Genomic DNA, 17,063 nt, shown 5'->3' on the forward strand with positions numbered 1-17,063 from the left:
ATAAAACATTGCAAATAAAACAGTGGGTTTGAAATTGAAAAGTTTATTCTCAGCATATTAATATTCTATGGTTTATTTTTGGTTAACTTGATAAAATTTTGGGGTCCTAAAATGCTATGTGGAAAAAGGGCCATAGTTTGTGGCCACTAATGTTTGTTATACTTCTGTTACTTAAAGATTTGCATTTATGGTTTTGTAAAACAATCTGATAACATTTGCCTTAGATGCAAGTGATGCTTGTCCTTGCAGAAAAAAAATGAAAAGTATTATTAACTCCTTTCTCTAAAACAATACCTACCCCCAGGTTAATTAAACTGGATATTTTACTAAATATGTTATAAAATATGTTTTATATTTTAATAAAATTGAATAATTTAAGGAAACAGTATCTTTATTTTTGCTTATTGTACAGAAATAAATAGAACTGTGTTTATGAGAAAATTGTGTTGTGTTTTAAATGCATGGAGTTACAGCTTGTTTCCTAGATCAAAGCTGAGGTAGGGTGTGGGCTTTTTTGAAAGCTGTTGGTAAATATTTTTAGCAAATTAAATTTGAGGGAGCAACATTTAAGACTGAAAAGATGGGCAGCTGCTGTCTTGCTGTATAAGCTTTTTCAAAAGTGAATAATACATTTCATTTTGCTGCATACACATGTTCCTGTGTGTGAGTGTGCTCTTTAGACTATTATTTCCTTCAGTATGTTTACAAGTTTTGCGAAATTGTTTACACATGAGTTAATACTCCTTAAACATTTTTTATCAAGAATGACAAAGTAAGTGGTCAATGAAATGTTTTTATTCTTAATGTTTTGTTAAAACAAACATCTTGGGGATCAAACTAGCACACTGAGGAAAAGAATTAGCAACTCAAAAAATTAACTGGTGATTATAATTGAAAAAAAATAATAGTGTAACCAACAAATACATTTTCGAGATTAAAAAATGTACTGAAAGCTGTTGATTTTTTTATCCATCTTCCATCAGATGCTTTTGTATTTGCCCCTTATTTATCAGGGTAATCTAGGAGATGCAGCTGCGAATTTATAGACTTCAAAACTAGGATGGTGGTACTACTGGGGTGTGTAGTACAGGAGCGGGGGAAGGAGTTTTACTCTCTCTTATTTTGGTGAGAAGAATGGATAGCCAGAAGCTAAGGTCTGTGAGCATGAGGAGGAGAAGCTTTACCATACGTTGTTTTGAAATATTTATCCTAATATTCCTAGGATTATTACATTACCTTTTGACTATTCATTTATTTTAAACTTCTGCAGTTGGCTTGTAAATAACATCCTTAATCCAGGCCTCATAATGGGAAAGACGTGTAAAAACTGCTGGTAAAGTAGGAGACTCAGGACCCAGTGAAGCAAGGCCAACAGGAATCCACTGAAGACCCTTTTTGCACACCAGAGGTCCACCGCTGTCGCCCTGTTACATATAAGTGCTCTTCAAGTTAAGCAAATTTTCTTTTCTCTATTCTTGTTGTCTTTTCAATTTGCTAAGAAGATGACTATTTGCATATTTTGAGTCAGGCAGGATCATCCTATGAGGCTGAATGCTTGTTAGCAGTGATCAGTATTTTAAAAAAGTTGTTGTGGTATTAAATGTTTTAATTTTGGTAATGGTAGATGAAATAATATGCCCTTCATTGGTCAACACAAAATCTATGATTCATTAAACACCAAGCAACAGTCCTGTTAAGGACACTGTGGAACATGTAGAAGTATAATTACTTTAGGAAGAGCTGATACTGAAAAACAGTTGTTTACCTTACACAGCCCAGTGTTATTCATGATGTGACCTGCACAAACTTTGTCCTCCATATGCTTCAGGCCACTGATAGTCATGCAAATATCATTCCCAACTATTGGCAAAATGATTTCCTGAAGTAACTGTGCTGCCTTGCTCCCTGTAAAAGTTTTCTAGCATTGTCACAACTGAGAGCAGAACCTATATCAGATTTTGCTGGATTCAGTTGGAAAGTTAAAAACAACAACAAAGTTAAAAGTTATCTCGTGGTCTAGTGGCTACTGGGGCAGTAAACTGAGTGATTCACCATGTCTAGGGCAAGATTTGGGAGATGGAGCATGAACTCTCTCCTTCTTTTGCCTCTAGGTGTTTATTGCTGGACAGAGAGTTTCACACAACTGGCTTCTGTAAGCCTTGAACACAAAAAAATTATGTTCCAAAAACGAAACAAGAAAGTTGCAAGATGCTTGCTTGTGCAAGATGCTTGCTTGTGCCTGAAAAATTTTCTGATTTTTACTTAGTTTATAAAGACACCTATTTTTTGTTGTCTGCATGTGATGCGTTTATATAATATAGAAATCAGAGCATACTTAGAAGTGGTGAAGCCAAGTCAGTTTACATTATCTGTGAGCAACTCACTTGGTGATGTGCATCCCCAACCAAGGGCACGGCAAGTGTCACCCTCTAGGGGGAACTTATCTTTGCTGGATGGCAGTCTTGGCATGTCATTGAATGACACTGGCAAATCCTCCATCACTTTCAGCAATGCAATGTCATTGTCAATGCCATATCTTACTCTACCTGTTAGATGTGACAATGGCTAGATTTAATGACTGATGTAGCCATTCGGCTTCAGGAAAAAGTGATCATCTTTAAATATGCAAGTACTGATGTTTTAGTACAAAGTAGAGAAAACTGAGGAAATGCTTGCTGAAGAGTGGACAGTATGTGAAGATAATGCAGGGTGGCATTTTTCAGTTTTATAATTATTGTATAAAAACATACATCCACACCAACTACATGAATATAAGTATTATTCAGAATTAGTCAACAGCATAAGTACATTATCCTTTTCAACATCACAAGCTGGGTTTTCCCCCATTTAGGCAAAATTTACACCTGATTTGCTGACAAAAGTGAAAGCTCAGTCTACCATGGTGAGATTTCATACCATTTGGATTATAACCTGGATGCAATATCACGTCCTGTACATCAAAGATTCCTTGTGAAAGCTCCCAGATATCACGATACTTAAGATAGATAGGCTCCTGCTTCATGATCCCTAACAAGATGGTGAAGAGCTCCTCGGGTGTGCCAGGCTGCAACCAGCCACAGGTTGAAGTGCAAGGCCAGTATCCCCAGTCATTGAATTAATCCAAAAACAATCATTAGTATATTTTTTGTTACTTTGATGTTATGGTAGGAAGTAGGGAGCTGTTTCGCAAAACAGACGCACATAAATGAGCAAAGACCTCAAGACTAGTGTGTGACTGAATGACTTGGGGGGAGTGATAAGGTATGAAGACGTGTCGACATGCAGTGCGTGTGTTGGTGTTTGAGGTAACATGAATGATAATTGCATGAAATCAATACCTTGTATTCAAGCGACCCGGCAGAAATCTTGACAGAGTTCTCAGCAGTAGCCTCATCAGGTTCACCGCTAGATGAAACAAGATTTTAAAAAAAAAACAGATCGAATACAATCTTTTGTGTTTGTGTGATGGTTGAAAGTCTTCGCATTTACATTTAAGAGAAAAACAGTATTTTTATTTAGGTCGCCATCATCGCGCTGCCCCTTAATACTGGATGGTCGTAAAGACACCCTAATGATCTTACCACAAACCATCTCTCTGAGTTTGAAATTGATCAATGCTTTTGAAAAGTGATCGCACGCACGCACGCACGCACACGTCTCATGCCATGCATGCTCTTTGAATGCGTCATAAGCACGTCCAGACTGCAAAAGTCCATACGGCCTCTGGATGCAGTGAGCTGCGGTGACGATCCAACGCCTTTGGATGACAACGCCACCGCAGACGTCGATGTCCACCTGCTCGGGCATCAGGTGCATAGCACTCTGTACACGGCTGACGATGACCTGCGCCATCCAGGGCCAGCTGTGAACGCTGGCGTTACTTCCTCCAACGACACGCTTGTGTCTGACTCCATTCTCTGTCAAACAACAGTCCAGAATTAAGTACCCCGACAGTTGTTCCCCACAAGCCCAGGCTACTCTGCTCCAGCCAATTATTGTAACACACAAAAGACGGGATGGAGATGGTGCAGTCACATCCATTGATCGAAATTCCTAAGATCTAAGCTCGGGAAATTTAATAGGCAACTAAAACAACAGGTAATTGTCACAACTTTCGTTTAGGAGGGGTCTGAACACTACAAATTAAATAAAAAGGAGGGTTAGGGCTAGGATTAGGGTTTTTCCGTCTGGTTTTATGGTGTGTCATGGCGTCGTTAACAACCTATGTAAATGCATGATGAACTCTCCCAAGGGAAAATTGTTCCGGAAGGGGAAAGGAGTATAGCTGAAAACAGAAAAAGATGACTGGTGCTTGGCTTGTGAGGTTAACAACCGAGCTGATAGATAACTATCTGAACACAGAATTCTTCTGTCCAACAAAGCCACGACATCAAAATACATGCACAATTTTCAAATTTCACAAAATTTGTCAATACTGAAGATGAAAAATCACAATCTGGCGCAAAGAGAGGGAACAGAGGACCGCAAGCTGTATGGACTAAGCTACCAAAGCAACTGGCTAACTCGACATCACCATTGCTCAATGACCTAATGTCTCAGATGGCTCACAGACACATGTGATCAGAAGTGTCACAGCAACAACCAAGACGATTGCTAAAATCTTCATGCTGCCTCTTAGTTATGGAGAAAATACTATGGAGGAGTATGTGTTGCTGGTGGTAATCTGATTCAACATCTGTTTGACGTGATTTAACAAAATATTATCAGCAAAAATATTGCGCAAGATCTACGGGAAGTCAGCACCGATTATCACCCCTCCCGTTAGCAGTAGGTGACGTCATTCCTGTGTGCGTAACAAGTGACGTGGTCACGTGATGCGCATCCTGGCACTTCCATTACTTTCAGTCTTGCCATTCCCATATCTTCGCACGTTGATGCAGGTTTCTTCCATCCCATTCTTTGTTTTACTCTTCAACACACTCTCTCCATTTGTTTGTATTGCTTGAATTCTTGGACTTGATTATCGTGTTAGGAATTAAAAAGAAGTAAACAAGTAAATTCAGTTTCAAAATGCGTGTCGTAAACCCCATTTATAGTTACCTACTCTCACCATTGCTTCCATCCATTTTTGCGAACGATCATTTTCTTAGAATGGTCTTTGCTTGCCATGAAACTTCACAATGCCATGACGTGTCTGATCTTAGGTGCATGGGCTACCTGGGTGATGTGCTGCGCCAAGCTGGGCGGTCGAGGACAAGGGTCTCCCACCTGGCACTATCGATGCCAAGATCTTTGAGGTTGTCTTTGTGGCTTTTTTCCCCTCTACGGCTGTAGGCTGGTCTGCCACAGTTCTACACAGAATAGTTGATTTGTCAGGCATACAAATGACACGCCCAACCACGCGTCTTCAGCAGAAGGGATGCGGATTCTATGAATACAGGCATGCCTATGAAAATCTTTGTCGGGGATCTCATCCTTCCAAAGAAGTCGGCGGAGGAGGCTTAAATGATTTAATCAATTGGCATGTCTAGCGGTAATGGTTTAAGTCTTACTGCCATAGAGGCTACTGCTACTTTAAGCCTGGCGGTAGGGACGAGACCACTCCACTCCCAGACGTTTCCGAGAAGTCTACCATAGACAGCACTCGCTTTGGCCACTCTTGCAGACCTTCACATCGATGTTTTCCGTTTGAATGAGCGTTGCTCATGTAATTAAAGTGTTCAACTGCATTGAAGTTTCATCCCGTCATTGCAATGTGCGAGTCCTGGCAAGGCATTGCAAGGGCACAAACTGGATTTCGTCTTCGTGATACTGATGGTGAGACTGAAATCATCGCATACCACTGACAGACGGTCAGCCTCAGACTGCATTTATCATTCAGCACTTGCGCTTAGGGTACAGTCGTCAGGAGATAGTAGATCCCTGATTATGTTAAAGTTAACTCTGGTCGCTGCTTGTAGCATCCGTAGATTTAACAGTTGATCGTGTCTGATCCTCTTTGCAAACACGGAAGGCGTCCATCATGACACAAGTATTAGAGCGAGCACGCAGCTTTGCTTGACACCACTGGTGATGGTAAAGACCTTGAGTTTCTCTTATTTATCAAGGATTGTGATCATATTGCTCCATCGTGGAACTGACGGACAAATCTAACGAAGCTTTGTGGGTACTCAAACTTCTCCATTATTTTCCGGAGGCCATCCCTACTGACCTCGTCGAAAGCCTCCGTGAAGCCAACACAGGTCGTAAAGAGATCGCGCTGCCGTTCTTGGCACTTTTCCTGGAGTTGGCGGGCAGCGAAAATCGTGTCTGTGATGTCGCATTGGCTTTCAGGTAGAATGTCGCGCTCAAGATGCTGAAGAAGACGGTCAAGGAGTTACAGGGCTTAAAGTTTGCACTGAAATGTGGAAGTCATGGCATGTGCTGGACCTGGATTATAGAGGGGTGCTCAACAGCAGCCTAGCGCGTCCAGTGGCGAGATTAAGTCAAGACGGCTGTAGATAGGTGGGGATGTGGTGGATGGTCTACGTGTCCTTTGTCTCGCCATTCCCTAGGTACACTGCTAGGGTCAACTTCCTGTGCATGGAGCCAGTGGCTTTCACAGTCTGCTGCCGTATCTTTACATGTTAGGGCAGACATGACCAGAAGTGTTCACAAGGGGTTTAGGACACGCTAGCATTCCTCACCAGGATGACATGCTTGTCGAAGTGATGTACCCAACAGCTTGTTGGAGGTACTGGTCAGAGATAGGGACCAAAGTCGCGTGAGCTGCTGTAAGTTCACGAGAGACACCAGAGGTGCTTCCCCGCTCTACCCATCCCATTCACCCGTGAGCTATACCTGACGAGGTAGCTTATCAGTAGGAAGTATGACAATTGCTGATAGCTCGAAATACAAGGAGGGATAGCTAAGGATGCAAACCGCTTTTATCATCTCTGGGCACTGCTGTCTGTAGCACCTGAAATTTAAATTACCTGAACAAGGCCTCCAGAAAAAAAATGAATACTTTAAAGATACAATAGTACACTTTTAAGACAGCCCGTCTATATTTTTATTGTTAAAAACAATCTGTTGCTGCTTTCCTTGAAAGGGTGGAAATAATTTTAGCATGTAGGCGAGCATAGTTGGTTTCAGGGACCTATTCATTTGATACACAAAAGACAGACACGAACACCTCTGGCCATTTGCAATCTATTGCAAACAAAATTATTAACCATGATATCACGATTTCCAACAGTCCCTGTAATAGGATTAGATTGTACTGTTGCATGGCCATATAGTGAAGGCAAAGGTCACAGCATGAGAAACCCATTTCCATATCTAAGCTTGAACCATGTTTATGTTCTCCACTTAACAACAGAGCTGTGCCATGAACTTACACAAACCATGAAGTATGTTACCAGACTTGCTCCCCCCTCATACCCCCCAAAAAATACAAGTGACACACAATCAAACAAGTGTTACAAACCCTTATATAAAATTATAGCCAACACTCAATACCAAGACTCACTGTTTATTACACCAGAAATTTCTAACATTCCCATGCCAAACTAGTAAGGTCTACATACAAGTTACCCGAGATTTGATGTTTTCGTCATGTTAATAAACAAGCATGCGAACTTCCTTGCAAGTCATCACACACAAGCATTGTTTTATCAATGCATTTACATTTGCACATATCCACACACAAGCTTAAGGAGTTGCAACTGACAGTCTATATATATATAAAAAAAAAATTAGCAGAGATTTAACTTACTGACGAAATGTCTGCGGACAGTAGATGCACCAGTTTTATATAAACAGTTTATATGACTGCTGATTCATACTTAAGATGAAACAGCACTTAGTAAATGGCTGCAGGTAACAAACTGACCTAAGTACTATCACCACGATCACACTATTACCTGAGCTTCACACATTTTGAATGCTACAGAATATACATTGGCTTTCTTTCCCATGGCTGATTCAGTTGTACAACTCACTTGAAATCCACTTTCCATTATTAAGTCCTACCCTTCCCATTTCAACAATCCACAATTTCACTTCAGCAAGATTCCAGGTGAAAAATTCTTGCTCCAGAACTTTTGAACGTGACTGAATATGTGGCACATAGTATTAAACATCTGAGTGCATGTTAGAACACCGTTCAAATACTTCTGGATGCAGGAGTAAAGAAAATTGCATGGTATGTTTCTTTCAATCCTTGCATCCATAGTAACCACCTCTGTGTACAGAGGTTAAAATGGACAATAATTGTGAGCCTTGCACACTTAAAAATGTGTAGTGTAAAACGCATGAAAAGTGAGTTGTACATGTATCATACATAAATGTGAAAAGCACAAAATGTCATTCAGGACCAAAGGTAGTTAAATATGTGCAATCTTTAACACTAGAAACTGTACACATTCTCTACTTTCATGGGTCTTCAACAGCCTTATGCCATGATTAGCATGAGAAACTGGACAGCTGTGGATGGAAATGAAGCATTTTCTCACCTCAAGATTGCTTTGTTGGTGATAGATCACAAAAAGATCTGGAAAAAAATTGGTGAAAGCTCCTGAATTAGCTGCGCTGTTGTGCAGTCAAATAAATAGAAGATTTACTGTTTCTCATGAAAAACTACCACCCACCACCCTGGGAGAAGATAGGTTAGCTGTTGGAGAATTTCCTCTGTGGTAGTTGTTTTCAAATCAATCTGTGATGTTCAAACTAATGCATTTTGTACCAAACTGCAATACTATCCTGGGTTGACATTAGTATGGCCTTTAATGTTCCACCCTGAAAACAGGAGGAAATCGGATTGGCAAGAATCAGGCATCCACAATAATCTTAAAGAAACTGAAAACATTGATTGAATTAATCTGATATGCAGATTTTTCTAATTACTAAAATGACATCATCTTTTTTTATTACTGATTTCTACCATAAGTCTTAGCATCTGAAGGTAAAATTTCCAGACTATCATTAGATTAATAAGAAACCACAAAAGCTGAATAATGAATAGAAAAAAAAAAAACAAACTGATGAAATAGTTCAAAAGTTAGTTGAGTTTGGTGACCCTAATCTAACAGAGAGAAGCCAGAAAGGCTGGGTAACTCCTGTAGGAAAGCCTGGGACCGGGAAACACCTATTTCGGGAAAGCCCAGTAGTTACAGGTTAATATATTCTTCTGTGTGCCTTTATTACTGCTTACTCAGTTCAGTGTTCTTTCTTTTTAAAACTGCATGGACCGGTTTTGTTGTGGGATACGGTGGATGTCTCAAGTGCAGCCCTAATTTTTTTTTCTGGAAAGATAGACTGCATCTCCACACCACCACCGCCCATTCACCCATTAACTGACCTTTGATCATTGGTTAGGTTGTGAACATTCTTGCTTGTTCGGTCAATCTCAAAAAACGTTTATAGACCCTGTTCATGAAATCCCCTTAGGTGAAAAAAATAATCTGGATGGAAAATGTTCTCCAAAGATGGAAATTTCCCAAAAGGCAAATTACACTACCATTAATAAGAAGTGGGTCAGAAGAATGCAATGTAATTATACATTGGAGGCAGATTATGCAACATGTCAGAACAGAGTTTGAGAACAAACCAAACTTATTTTTGAGTTTCCCTTTTTTCGTTAGCAGGGAAGTTACAAAAGTGTGAAGTACATCTACTTCAGAATGCTTTGTGGATGTGATTTTGTTTGTGATTATAGCGAGAAGTACTCATGGACTAAACTTTCAGGTTCAATGTATGCATGCGCATGCACACCCACACACAAACAAAGCAAGGGGAAAAAACTACCAGATATGCTGATTTAATACTGTCATAGTAAGAAGTTGTGACTCCAGAGCGGCTACTTTAGCTGTTGTTCTTTTTTGCCTTCAAAGAAGTGTTTGAAATTTGTATTCCTGACTCATTACTCACCGTGTGCTAACATTATAAGAATTCATCCTGACTTTTCCGTACACATTTAGACACTCTCTTTTTGAAATCTTCTGGCTGCTCCCTCCACATTTTCTGAAACAATAGGTATATCCTGAATTCTCATAGTGAAGCCACCTCTTGGATAAGTTTTGTCAAATGTTGAAAAAAGTGGTTAGATTAGTGAAAGGTTACTGTCTAAAGAGCTTCCTAAAAATGTAAGCTTAAAACATTTTGCTCAGATTTCATTTGAAGCTGAAGAAAAGCACCATAAACAACTTACTGCAGCATCTACATTTGCAGGTGACTCATCATTTGGGTCAGCAAGCATGGAGATGACACTGACAAGTATAGTTTCTACAGTGTGAATAGGTAACCATCGTTCGCTTGCCTTCTCATACCCATATTTGTCGTCACCTGGTTCATGTAAGATGGAGATGCATACATTGCCTTCTTGGTCGACTGAAACAAAGATGACAATGTCTCATTTTGACAAAAGTTTAAATTCTCACCCCCTCTTTACATTATAAAAACACCATCAAAATAAGATCCACATCAAATGTCAAATATGTGAGGTGTCTAAAAAATCTAATGTTGTTCTATATCAGCTAGGCATAGTTCTCTTGCAAAATCCTTTGCTCTTTCATAGCACCATGTCCCCTCCCCACAAATAAAACAATCATTTACACTTTTAATGCAGTCTTTGGGCACATTGCACACATTTTCACAAATTCTGCTATGAAACCATGATTGATGAGGAACCAAACACAATATCTATATAATGTACCAGTTGTCTATATGAAAAGAGCAGAAAATACCTGATGAAGCTGCTGCTTTGTAAATGTGTACTAAAAATTTGGGATCGGTGAGAAAATTCCTGCAGTAAATAACAGAATCTGAAGTACCACGGTATGCTATGCTGAGTGACTTCAATGTTGCTAAACATGATCTCTTGTAAGTTTTGTGCCTTGAGTTTTCAAAGCGTGATTACTTCAGGAATATAGTAAGCCAGAATTACATACTTACTGTTTGGGTGCCACATTTCAGACACAAATTTCATTTTTGGAGGCCGATTGGGATACTCTTTAGGAAAGTATAGGTGGGCCTTGAAATATCCCCCTTCACTGCAAAGAAGGTATACAAGTTTTTAGTGGGACCATGGACAAGAAGCAAAAGAGATCACAATAAACATCTGAGCGATAAATATAATACATTATAAACAGCATTTGATCCAAAAACAACACTAAAAACAAATTACAACTGCTTCAAAGACTTGGGGTGAGTTTAACTCCCTATAAGAGAGGACCTTGCTAATGCAGTCCAGATTTACTTTTTATCCACAAAATATCCCCACGTTAAAACTAATTTAAATCTTATTTCCTAATGCTTGGAAATGAAACACTAAATTGTTCATTTTAGGTGACTTTGGTAATTTCTTTAATATGATAAGAACACACAAATTATTATTATATTTGTTGTCTCTAAAACCCCCATGCTTCATACTTCTATGCTCTGCCATGATTAGAATTTTTAAAAATATTTTAAAATTTGAGCTTATGGAATCAGAGATTTGATATTTTTCCAAACACCTTTTTGGTATATTTATATATCAGGGCTTCTGCTAAGGCTAAATTCTTTGGGGTCCCAGGGACCCCTTCTTCAGATTTTTAAGGGGTCCCTGTTCTTTGCCCAAATTTGAAGGGGACCCCATTGACGAAAATTGAAGGGGTCCTCCGAACTTTTAATGCGTACTGTACGCAATTTTTAGCGTAAGCAGAAGCCCTGTATATATTATAAATGATATTTACATAAATTATGATATTCAAGATTGAAACATGCTGAAGAAAGTAAATTTAGCTATTTTCATTATGAATTAATTTGTTAGCTAGCAGAAATCAGTCTACACTACTCACTACAATGTATCGGGTGGTCCATAAATTACAACTTCCCACTTGTAGACATCATCATCATCAATAAGTCCAGCAGAAAATCCTTCACTGCCGCACTTGTGTAGCTCTGGTGAGAAATCAAAATAATTAAGACAACAAAATGGCTCAAAGGATGCCACTTCTGACATATAAGGGTCCACATACATTTGTTTCCTTTTCCTAGGTTTTCTTTACCCCCTATTTGCACATTCTATTCACACCCCATGCAACATGTGCCATCCATGGACTGGATGGTCACAATCCTTCGGGAAAAAGTAGACAACTATTAGAAAACAAGAAGTCTCTCTATGAAGCCATTCACATACATTTCTTAGCCAATTTTCACATTGTGTAAGCATGTGTGATAAAGATGTGAGAGGACAGAGTTCAACTCTGAGATGCTCAAGAGTGAGAAGTCACAGAATGCACTCATCAAGGCTGATTCATTTGGAGGGGGCAGTTCCCATCTTCTCTTCCTTGATGCTTTCCTTTCCCACAACCCAATATCAGACAGGTACCCATTACCCATATCATGTGCTGTGTGTTGCTATGAGTTCCAGCTCCCTATCTGTTTCCAAGTTAGGTAAAACACTTGTTGACGACAGGGCTTCATATCACATCTCATTTCTTCTCCTATAAGTATGATAACAGCTAATGAGATTTTGACCAACTTATACCATGTATAATTATAAGCAGACCTTCACATCTGAGTAAACAATAGCCCTCTTTAAAAGCCCCACCCACCTTCATACATTACAATTTAATATATTACTTGAAACGTTCAGGAGTAATATTGATTGTTTTACACAAATTTTTATACAGGAATTTTTAGAATGGATGGACTAAAGCTGCGGTTCTCAAACAATGGGGCGTGACCCCCTGGGGGGAGCACTACGTGCCTACAAGGGGAAGGGGGTGGGGGCGTGAAGGTGGTCGTTTTTTTAAAAGTTTCTTATACCGGTATTAGTGAAATTAGCCTACATTGCTGGCTAAGAGGGGCGCGCGGACATACCTTTGATCGTTGTGGTGGTGGGGGGGGGCGTCACAAGCAAAAGGTTGAGAACCGCTGCACTAAAGGGTACTTTTAACTTTAATAATTCTTTCAACTGGATCAAACATAATATTAACCTCTGCACTTTTTTTTTTACACTTATTAGTAGTTGCACCTATAGTTGTTTCATTATGAGATTTTCTGCAAGTGACTTTGTGACCAAGGCTGTAGTTATGAACCAGCAGTACATTTCCCATTCTTCTTGAGTGGCTTTATATCTGTTCAATATCTAAACTTCTAGCAAGGCCTCTGTATCTATAGGTGTGGACTATGTAAGATGGTATAATCAGCCAGCCTTTCAGATATGTTTCTCATTAGTGGATCCTGCTAACCCTAACCCCTGATGTAAATATTCCTTTATTTCATAACTGACTTGTGATGTAGTGATGGAAACTGCAAAAATAGTCCCGACTCAGTCACAATTATGATCTACTGCTTGGTTTAAGCATGATGTTCTATTACAAGCTGTGTAATAATAAATTAACATTTCTATTTGTCTTTTTATATCATGAAGTAGAAGTACTGCAAGAAATGGCATTGTTATCAATTAAAAGTGTTCATTATACCATCACTGTAACATGTGGGTTACCAGGTCCAGAAATGGTCTCCCATTTATTTGCTTATGATGTTTGGGGTAGCTCCTAAAGTAGTGAAAATCATTTTCTCCTCTCCCTAGCAAATACCTAGGCAGTCGTTTTTACATAAGTTGACTAATATTGTTGGAGTTTTCATTCATCATAGAAATAAAAAGTTACATATCTATTATCTTTAACAGTGGCTAAAAAAAAAAAAAAATAATAATAATAAACAGACTGAATTTGAGTTTGCTTGAGATATGAGATCTATTAAAAAAAATTGTTCAAGTAATGAAGCCACATGGAACGGTGTTTCTGAAGGGAAGGGGAGGTTTCCTTACTTTAACACTGGTGAAAAAAAAAAAAAAAATCACAACATTAAAACGGCACAGAGGGAAAGACTTGTTTTCAGCCCTCTTTCTCCGAGTAAGTACATCCACCCAAATAATACTGCGTACAACATGACGTGCGTAGTTCGCTGGTCTATATTGGCTACAGTTTTTGTATGACAAATACATCTCTACAAGACGGATCCAACATGGCGCAATGAAAATATCGGTCACATTTGTGCTGCCGAAAACTCTACTACCGTCATATTTTAAGTTATACAAACTTGTTGTAGTGTGATCATTGGCAATAAACTTCAGCTTTTTACATCAATGAAAAACTGAAATTTCATCAAAGAATTGTTCACCCTGTAAACTCTTTGGGTACTTCAATTTCGAGCTCTTGCTCCCAGAAGAGTTGGAGAATGAGCAACCGTACTACATTTCGGACAAAAGCAAATAAAATTTAGACATTTAAAAATTAAAAAAATATGAATCACTCGTGCAAGGACCCTTAGAAAAATCGTCTGATTTACCTAAGCTGAATGACTGAGTGATTATTTTTGTAAAATCGTTATAACCTGCGATCCGTTCGCTGACTAGACGACTGCAGTTGGTTTAACTTAACGATTAGTCAAATATACAGCGTTGTTTTTATGACAAGTGAAGTAATTTAGTGAAAGTAAATGCTACCTGCAAGTTGTCTTCTAAGAAGCAAAGAGGACCGTTCTTGGGCCATAGCCCACTGCACTGCCTGTACTCGAGCAAACAAGCTTGAAGTCGACAACTGTATCTGTCATCTGTGAATGCGCATGTGCAAAAACCACACACAAAGCTCAGGGGCAGATAACACTCATCGTCTGCTCCACGCAACACTCTTTTGTGCCATTTATAAAAACAAACATACGGCAAAAACAACCAATAGGCAGACAAACAAACGAAATTCCATCATATTTATGCTTTTATGTATCATAAAATATGAGAAATTAGAGCTGTTTAGCTTTCTATGATTTTGTGAAGATTTTTTAAGTGCTTGAGGGGTTCAGTTTTATTGATCTTTATATTTTATATAATTGTCGTACTTCTTGAGAATTACTGTGAATTGCCACCTCCATAAGAAGACGAGAGTCCATACTGTGTGGATAATGTTATTTTTCTGTTGATTTTTGTCTGAAACAGCTGTCAATCGCAATATGATTTTTTTTCTACCACGTGTATAGGTGGAATTGCACATTTGCGATTTTCACTATCAACATTACTGCTTTTGAGAGACATATATGAAAATGACAAGTGAACTTTCGAGCAACGCAGAAATGCTCATGGGGAAATCCAACAGATCATCAACATAAAAATGTAAATAATGGGCTTTGAAATACTAAGCTGCAAGGCGGTGGAAGGGAAGTAATACGAGGAAACTGGGTAGATCGTAAGGCATTTCTCTCCCCTGAGTTGGACACCCGCGATTTTAAAAAAGTTACGCACCGCGTCAGGAGCAAAACCCGAGGTGCAGCTGTTTGGCAGACCTACCTTCAGGTCAATAGGTGAAAACTGAAACTTGGAAAATGTTCTTTAAAGGTTGAATCAAAAGTACATAACTGATCGTTCGTATATGTTCTGTTGGCTTTTCTTGTACGATATTCCTAGCACCACGTTTGGACGAAAACATACGAGGTTCATATACACCTGCTTTTAATCCAGAAGTACATGGAGCCAATACGTTCTTGGCATTCGGTGCGGGTAAGGTTTCTGGACTTTTTGCACATCTCTGTTTGACATTAACTGGGTGCACGTTTCGTGTGTAAAAGAGCATTCCTTCCCCATGTGCAACGCGCATGCCTGATGTCTCGATCCTGTATGCACACGATATTAATATTGTTATATGTTGTTAGTTTTTGTCTAGTTCTGGAGTTCATCTCGTTAAATTCCATGTGTAATCAGTTATGTCGATCAGTACACTGGATCGCCCCTGTGGAAGTGCTTAATCGCACACCCACTCACCCGCTTCTTCGCACGTCCACACGCGTGCACTATATAGTGATCACACTCGCCCCCATGCTCAAACACAACCGACAACACGGTTACACAGCAAATTACAATCACAAAACTTTAGAAAAAAAACCCCACGAGGTTGAATACTATGAAACGCACTATGGAAATACCAATAAATGACCTAATATCTGAAATTGAAATTGAAACAAGGCCAAAAACAAACAAACAAAAACCACCCACACTTTCATCACAGTCCTGTGCGCGTCGTGGCTCTGAGTCCGTGTCCGACGAACACTTCACATTGCGACCCCCGGACGTGTACACCTGGGAGCACACAGCTGGGAGCACGATAGTGTCCTCGCGACTGGCTGCCCTCGACATCCAGTAGTGGACAGTCAGAATGGCCTCGGCACACTACTGGTGGAGATCCACTAGCAGCGCACCTTTCGAACTATTTGCTGAAATTTCTGTCGTATCAGCTGTTAATATTACCTTGAAAGTGTCTAGTTTGGAAGTGTGCGGGGCCACAGCCCGCTGGAGAAGGATGTAAATTCCAGAGCAGATCGTTAGTTCGAGGTTCCCCAGGACCATCTTCCCATGGAAGATAAAAGATGTTCTGCAACTCTTTACTAAACATTTAATTGCCTTTACACTTTGCCAATGTATATGTTAGCAGTATGTTACTCTTTTTTCTCACACATTTTAAGTGATTGTGATATTGCTTTACTTCTTTAATGTTTTTTTTTATTTACGTAGGGTAAATGGCCCTTGATCAATTTATTTCTCTTTTACACGCACATATAAACAAATATGTATACATGCAGTGAGTAAATATATGTGTGCGTGTTTATATACTATTTGTATGCGTTAACGGACATGTCTTTAATTAGATCTATATATAGAAACTACCACAGAAGTAATTTTTTTTTTGAGATCACAAAAACTTGCCCTTCAACCTTTCTATTTACAACGTGCATTTTAGATAGACCTTACAAACACTCCACTCATAGTAGAACAAAATCTTTGAACTCACTTTTTGGAAAATTAGAAATTAGTTTTACTCTTGTTCTTTTTAACTTCTTGTTTGCTGAATAATTTCTTGTGAGGTAAGAGACTTTGATTCAAAATCAGTAGGCCTTTACCGTTTACTCCACTTTACATTTGGCAAATTATTTCGGAATTAGATTGCTTACAACATATTTTTGCTTTTTAAAAAAAACCCTGAAACTACATCAATAGACGAGTAAAGGTTTCATGAGATACATATGATAATACTGTATGTTGTTGTTTACATGTTTTGTGTGTTTCGATGCGTCAATTACATCAT

The 17,063-nt window shown here is 39.1% G+C and overlaps 2 protein-coding genes and 1 long non-coding RNA gene across 8 annotated transcripts; 1 reads left to right on the top strand and 2 right to left on the bottom strand.

Moving 5' to 3' along the window:
• Window positions 1-27: 27 nt before the first annotated feature.
• Window positions 28-7,321, bottom strand: LOC112561684 (chymotrypsin-like protease CTRL-1). 5 transcript variants are annotated; one of them, XM_025234299.1, is made up of 7 exons: window positions 6,648-7,321; window positions 3,719-3,917; window positions 3,339-3,405; window positions 2,917-3,064; window positions 2,385-2,546; window positions 1,766-1,905; window positions 28-1,424 (listed from the first exon to the last, which is right to left on the bottom strand). In XM_025234299.1, the coding sequence occupies exons 2-7, from the start codon at window positions 3,850-3,852 to the stop codon at window positions 1,257-1,259; spliced, it is 819 nt and encodes a 272-aa protein (XP_025090084.1). In that variant the 5' UTR covers window positions 3,853-3,917; window positions 6,648-7,321; the 3' UTR covers window positions 28-1,256. The 5 variants fall into 5 exon arrangements, with proteins under 5 accessions (XP_025090084.1, XP_025090083.1, XP_025090082.1 ...); XM_025234298.1 differs by lacking the exon at window positions 6,648-7,321 and adding an exon at window positions 5,072-5,223; XM_025234297.1 differs by lacking the exon at window positions 6,648-7,321 and adding an exon at window positions 5,062-5,089.
• LOC112561687 lies at window positions 4,805-5,690 on the top strand. Its single transcript, XR_003098699.1, has 2 exons — window positions 4,805-4,901; window positions 5,166-5,690. It is a non-coding gene; the product is annotated as an uncharacterized LOC112561687 (long non-coding RNA).
• Window positions 7,322-7,458: 137 nt separating the features above from the next.
• LOC112561685 (probable ubiquitin-conjugating enzyme E2 7) lies at window positions 7,459-14,572 on the bottom strand. 2 transcript variants are annotated; one of them, XM_025234302.1, is made up of 6 exons: window positions 14,441-14,572; window positions 11,781-11,883; window positions 10,894-10,991; window positions 10,151-10,329; window positions 9,871-9,963; window positions 7,459-8,494 (listed from the first exon to the last, which is right to left on the bottom strand). In XM_025234302.1, the coding sequence occupies exons 1-5, from the start codon at window positions 14,484-14,486 to the stop codon at window positions 9,883-9,885; spliced, it is 507 nt and encodes a 168-aa protein (XP_025090087.1). In that variant the 5' UTR covers window positions 14,487-14,572; the 3' UTR covers window positions 7,459-8,494; window positions 9,871-9,882. The 2 variants fall into 2 exon arrangements, with proteins under 2 accessions (XP_025090087.1, XP_025090086.1); XM_025234301.1 differs by having other exon boundaries at window positions 7,459-8,739.
• Window positions 14,573-17,063: the final 2,491 nt, after the last annotated feature.

This window comes from Pomacea canaliculata, linkage group LG4, assembly GCF_003073045.1.
Source record: "Pomacea canaliculata isolate SZHN2017 linkage group LG4, ASM307304v1, whole genome shotgun sequence".
NCBI classification, from domain to species: domain Eukaryota; kingdom Metazoa; phylum Mollusca; class Gastropoda; order Architaenioglossa; family Ampullariidae; genus Pomacea; species Pomacea canaliculata.

What these genes read in the sequence shown, in the direction of transcription:
- LOC112561685 (XM_025234302.1), bottom strand. Translation starts at nt 14,486, where the DNA reads ATGGCCCAAGAACGGTCCTCTTTGCTTCTTAGAAGACAACTTGCAG. An exon ending in TCTTAGAAGACAACTTGCAG is followed by an intron (nt 11,884 to 14,440) that starts GTAGCATTTACT and finishes ATTTCTCACCAG; the next exon opens with AGCTACACAAGTGCGGCAGT. An exon ending in GGACCACCCGATACATTGTA is followed by an intron (nt 10,992 to 11,780) that starts GTGAGTAGTGTA and finishes CCTTCTTTGCAG; the next exon opens with TGAAGGGGGATATTTCAAGG.
- LOC112561684 (XM_025234296.1), bottom strand. Translation starts at nt 4,627, where the DNA reads ATGAAGATTTTAGCAATCGTCTTGGTTGTTGCTGTGACACTTCTGATC. An exon ending in GCTCACTGCATCCAGAGGCC is followed by an intron (nt 3,406 to 3,718) that starts GTATGGACTTTT and finishes TGTTTCATCTAG; the next exon opens with CGGTGAACCTGATGAGGCTA. An exon ending in TTGGGGATGCACATCACCAA is followed by an intron (nt 1,906 to 2,384) that starts GTGAGTTGCTCA and finishes AAACTTTTACAG; the next exon opens with GGAGCAAGGCAGCACAGTTA.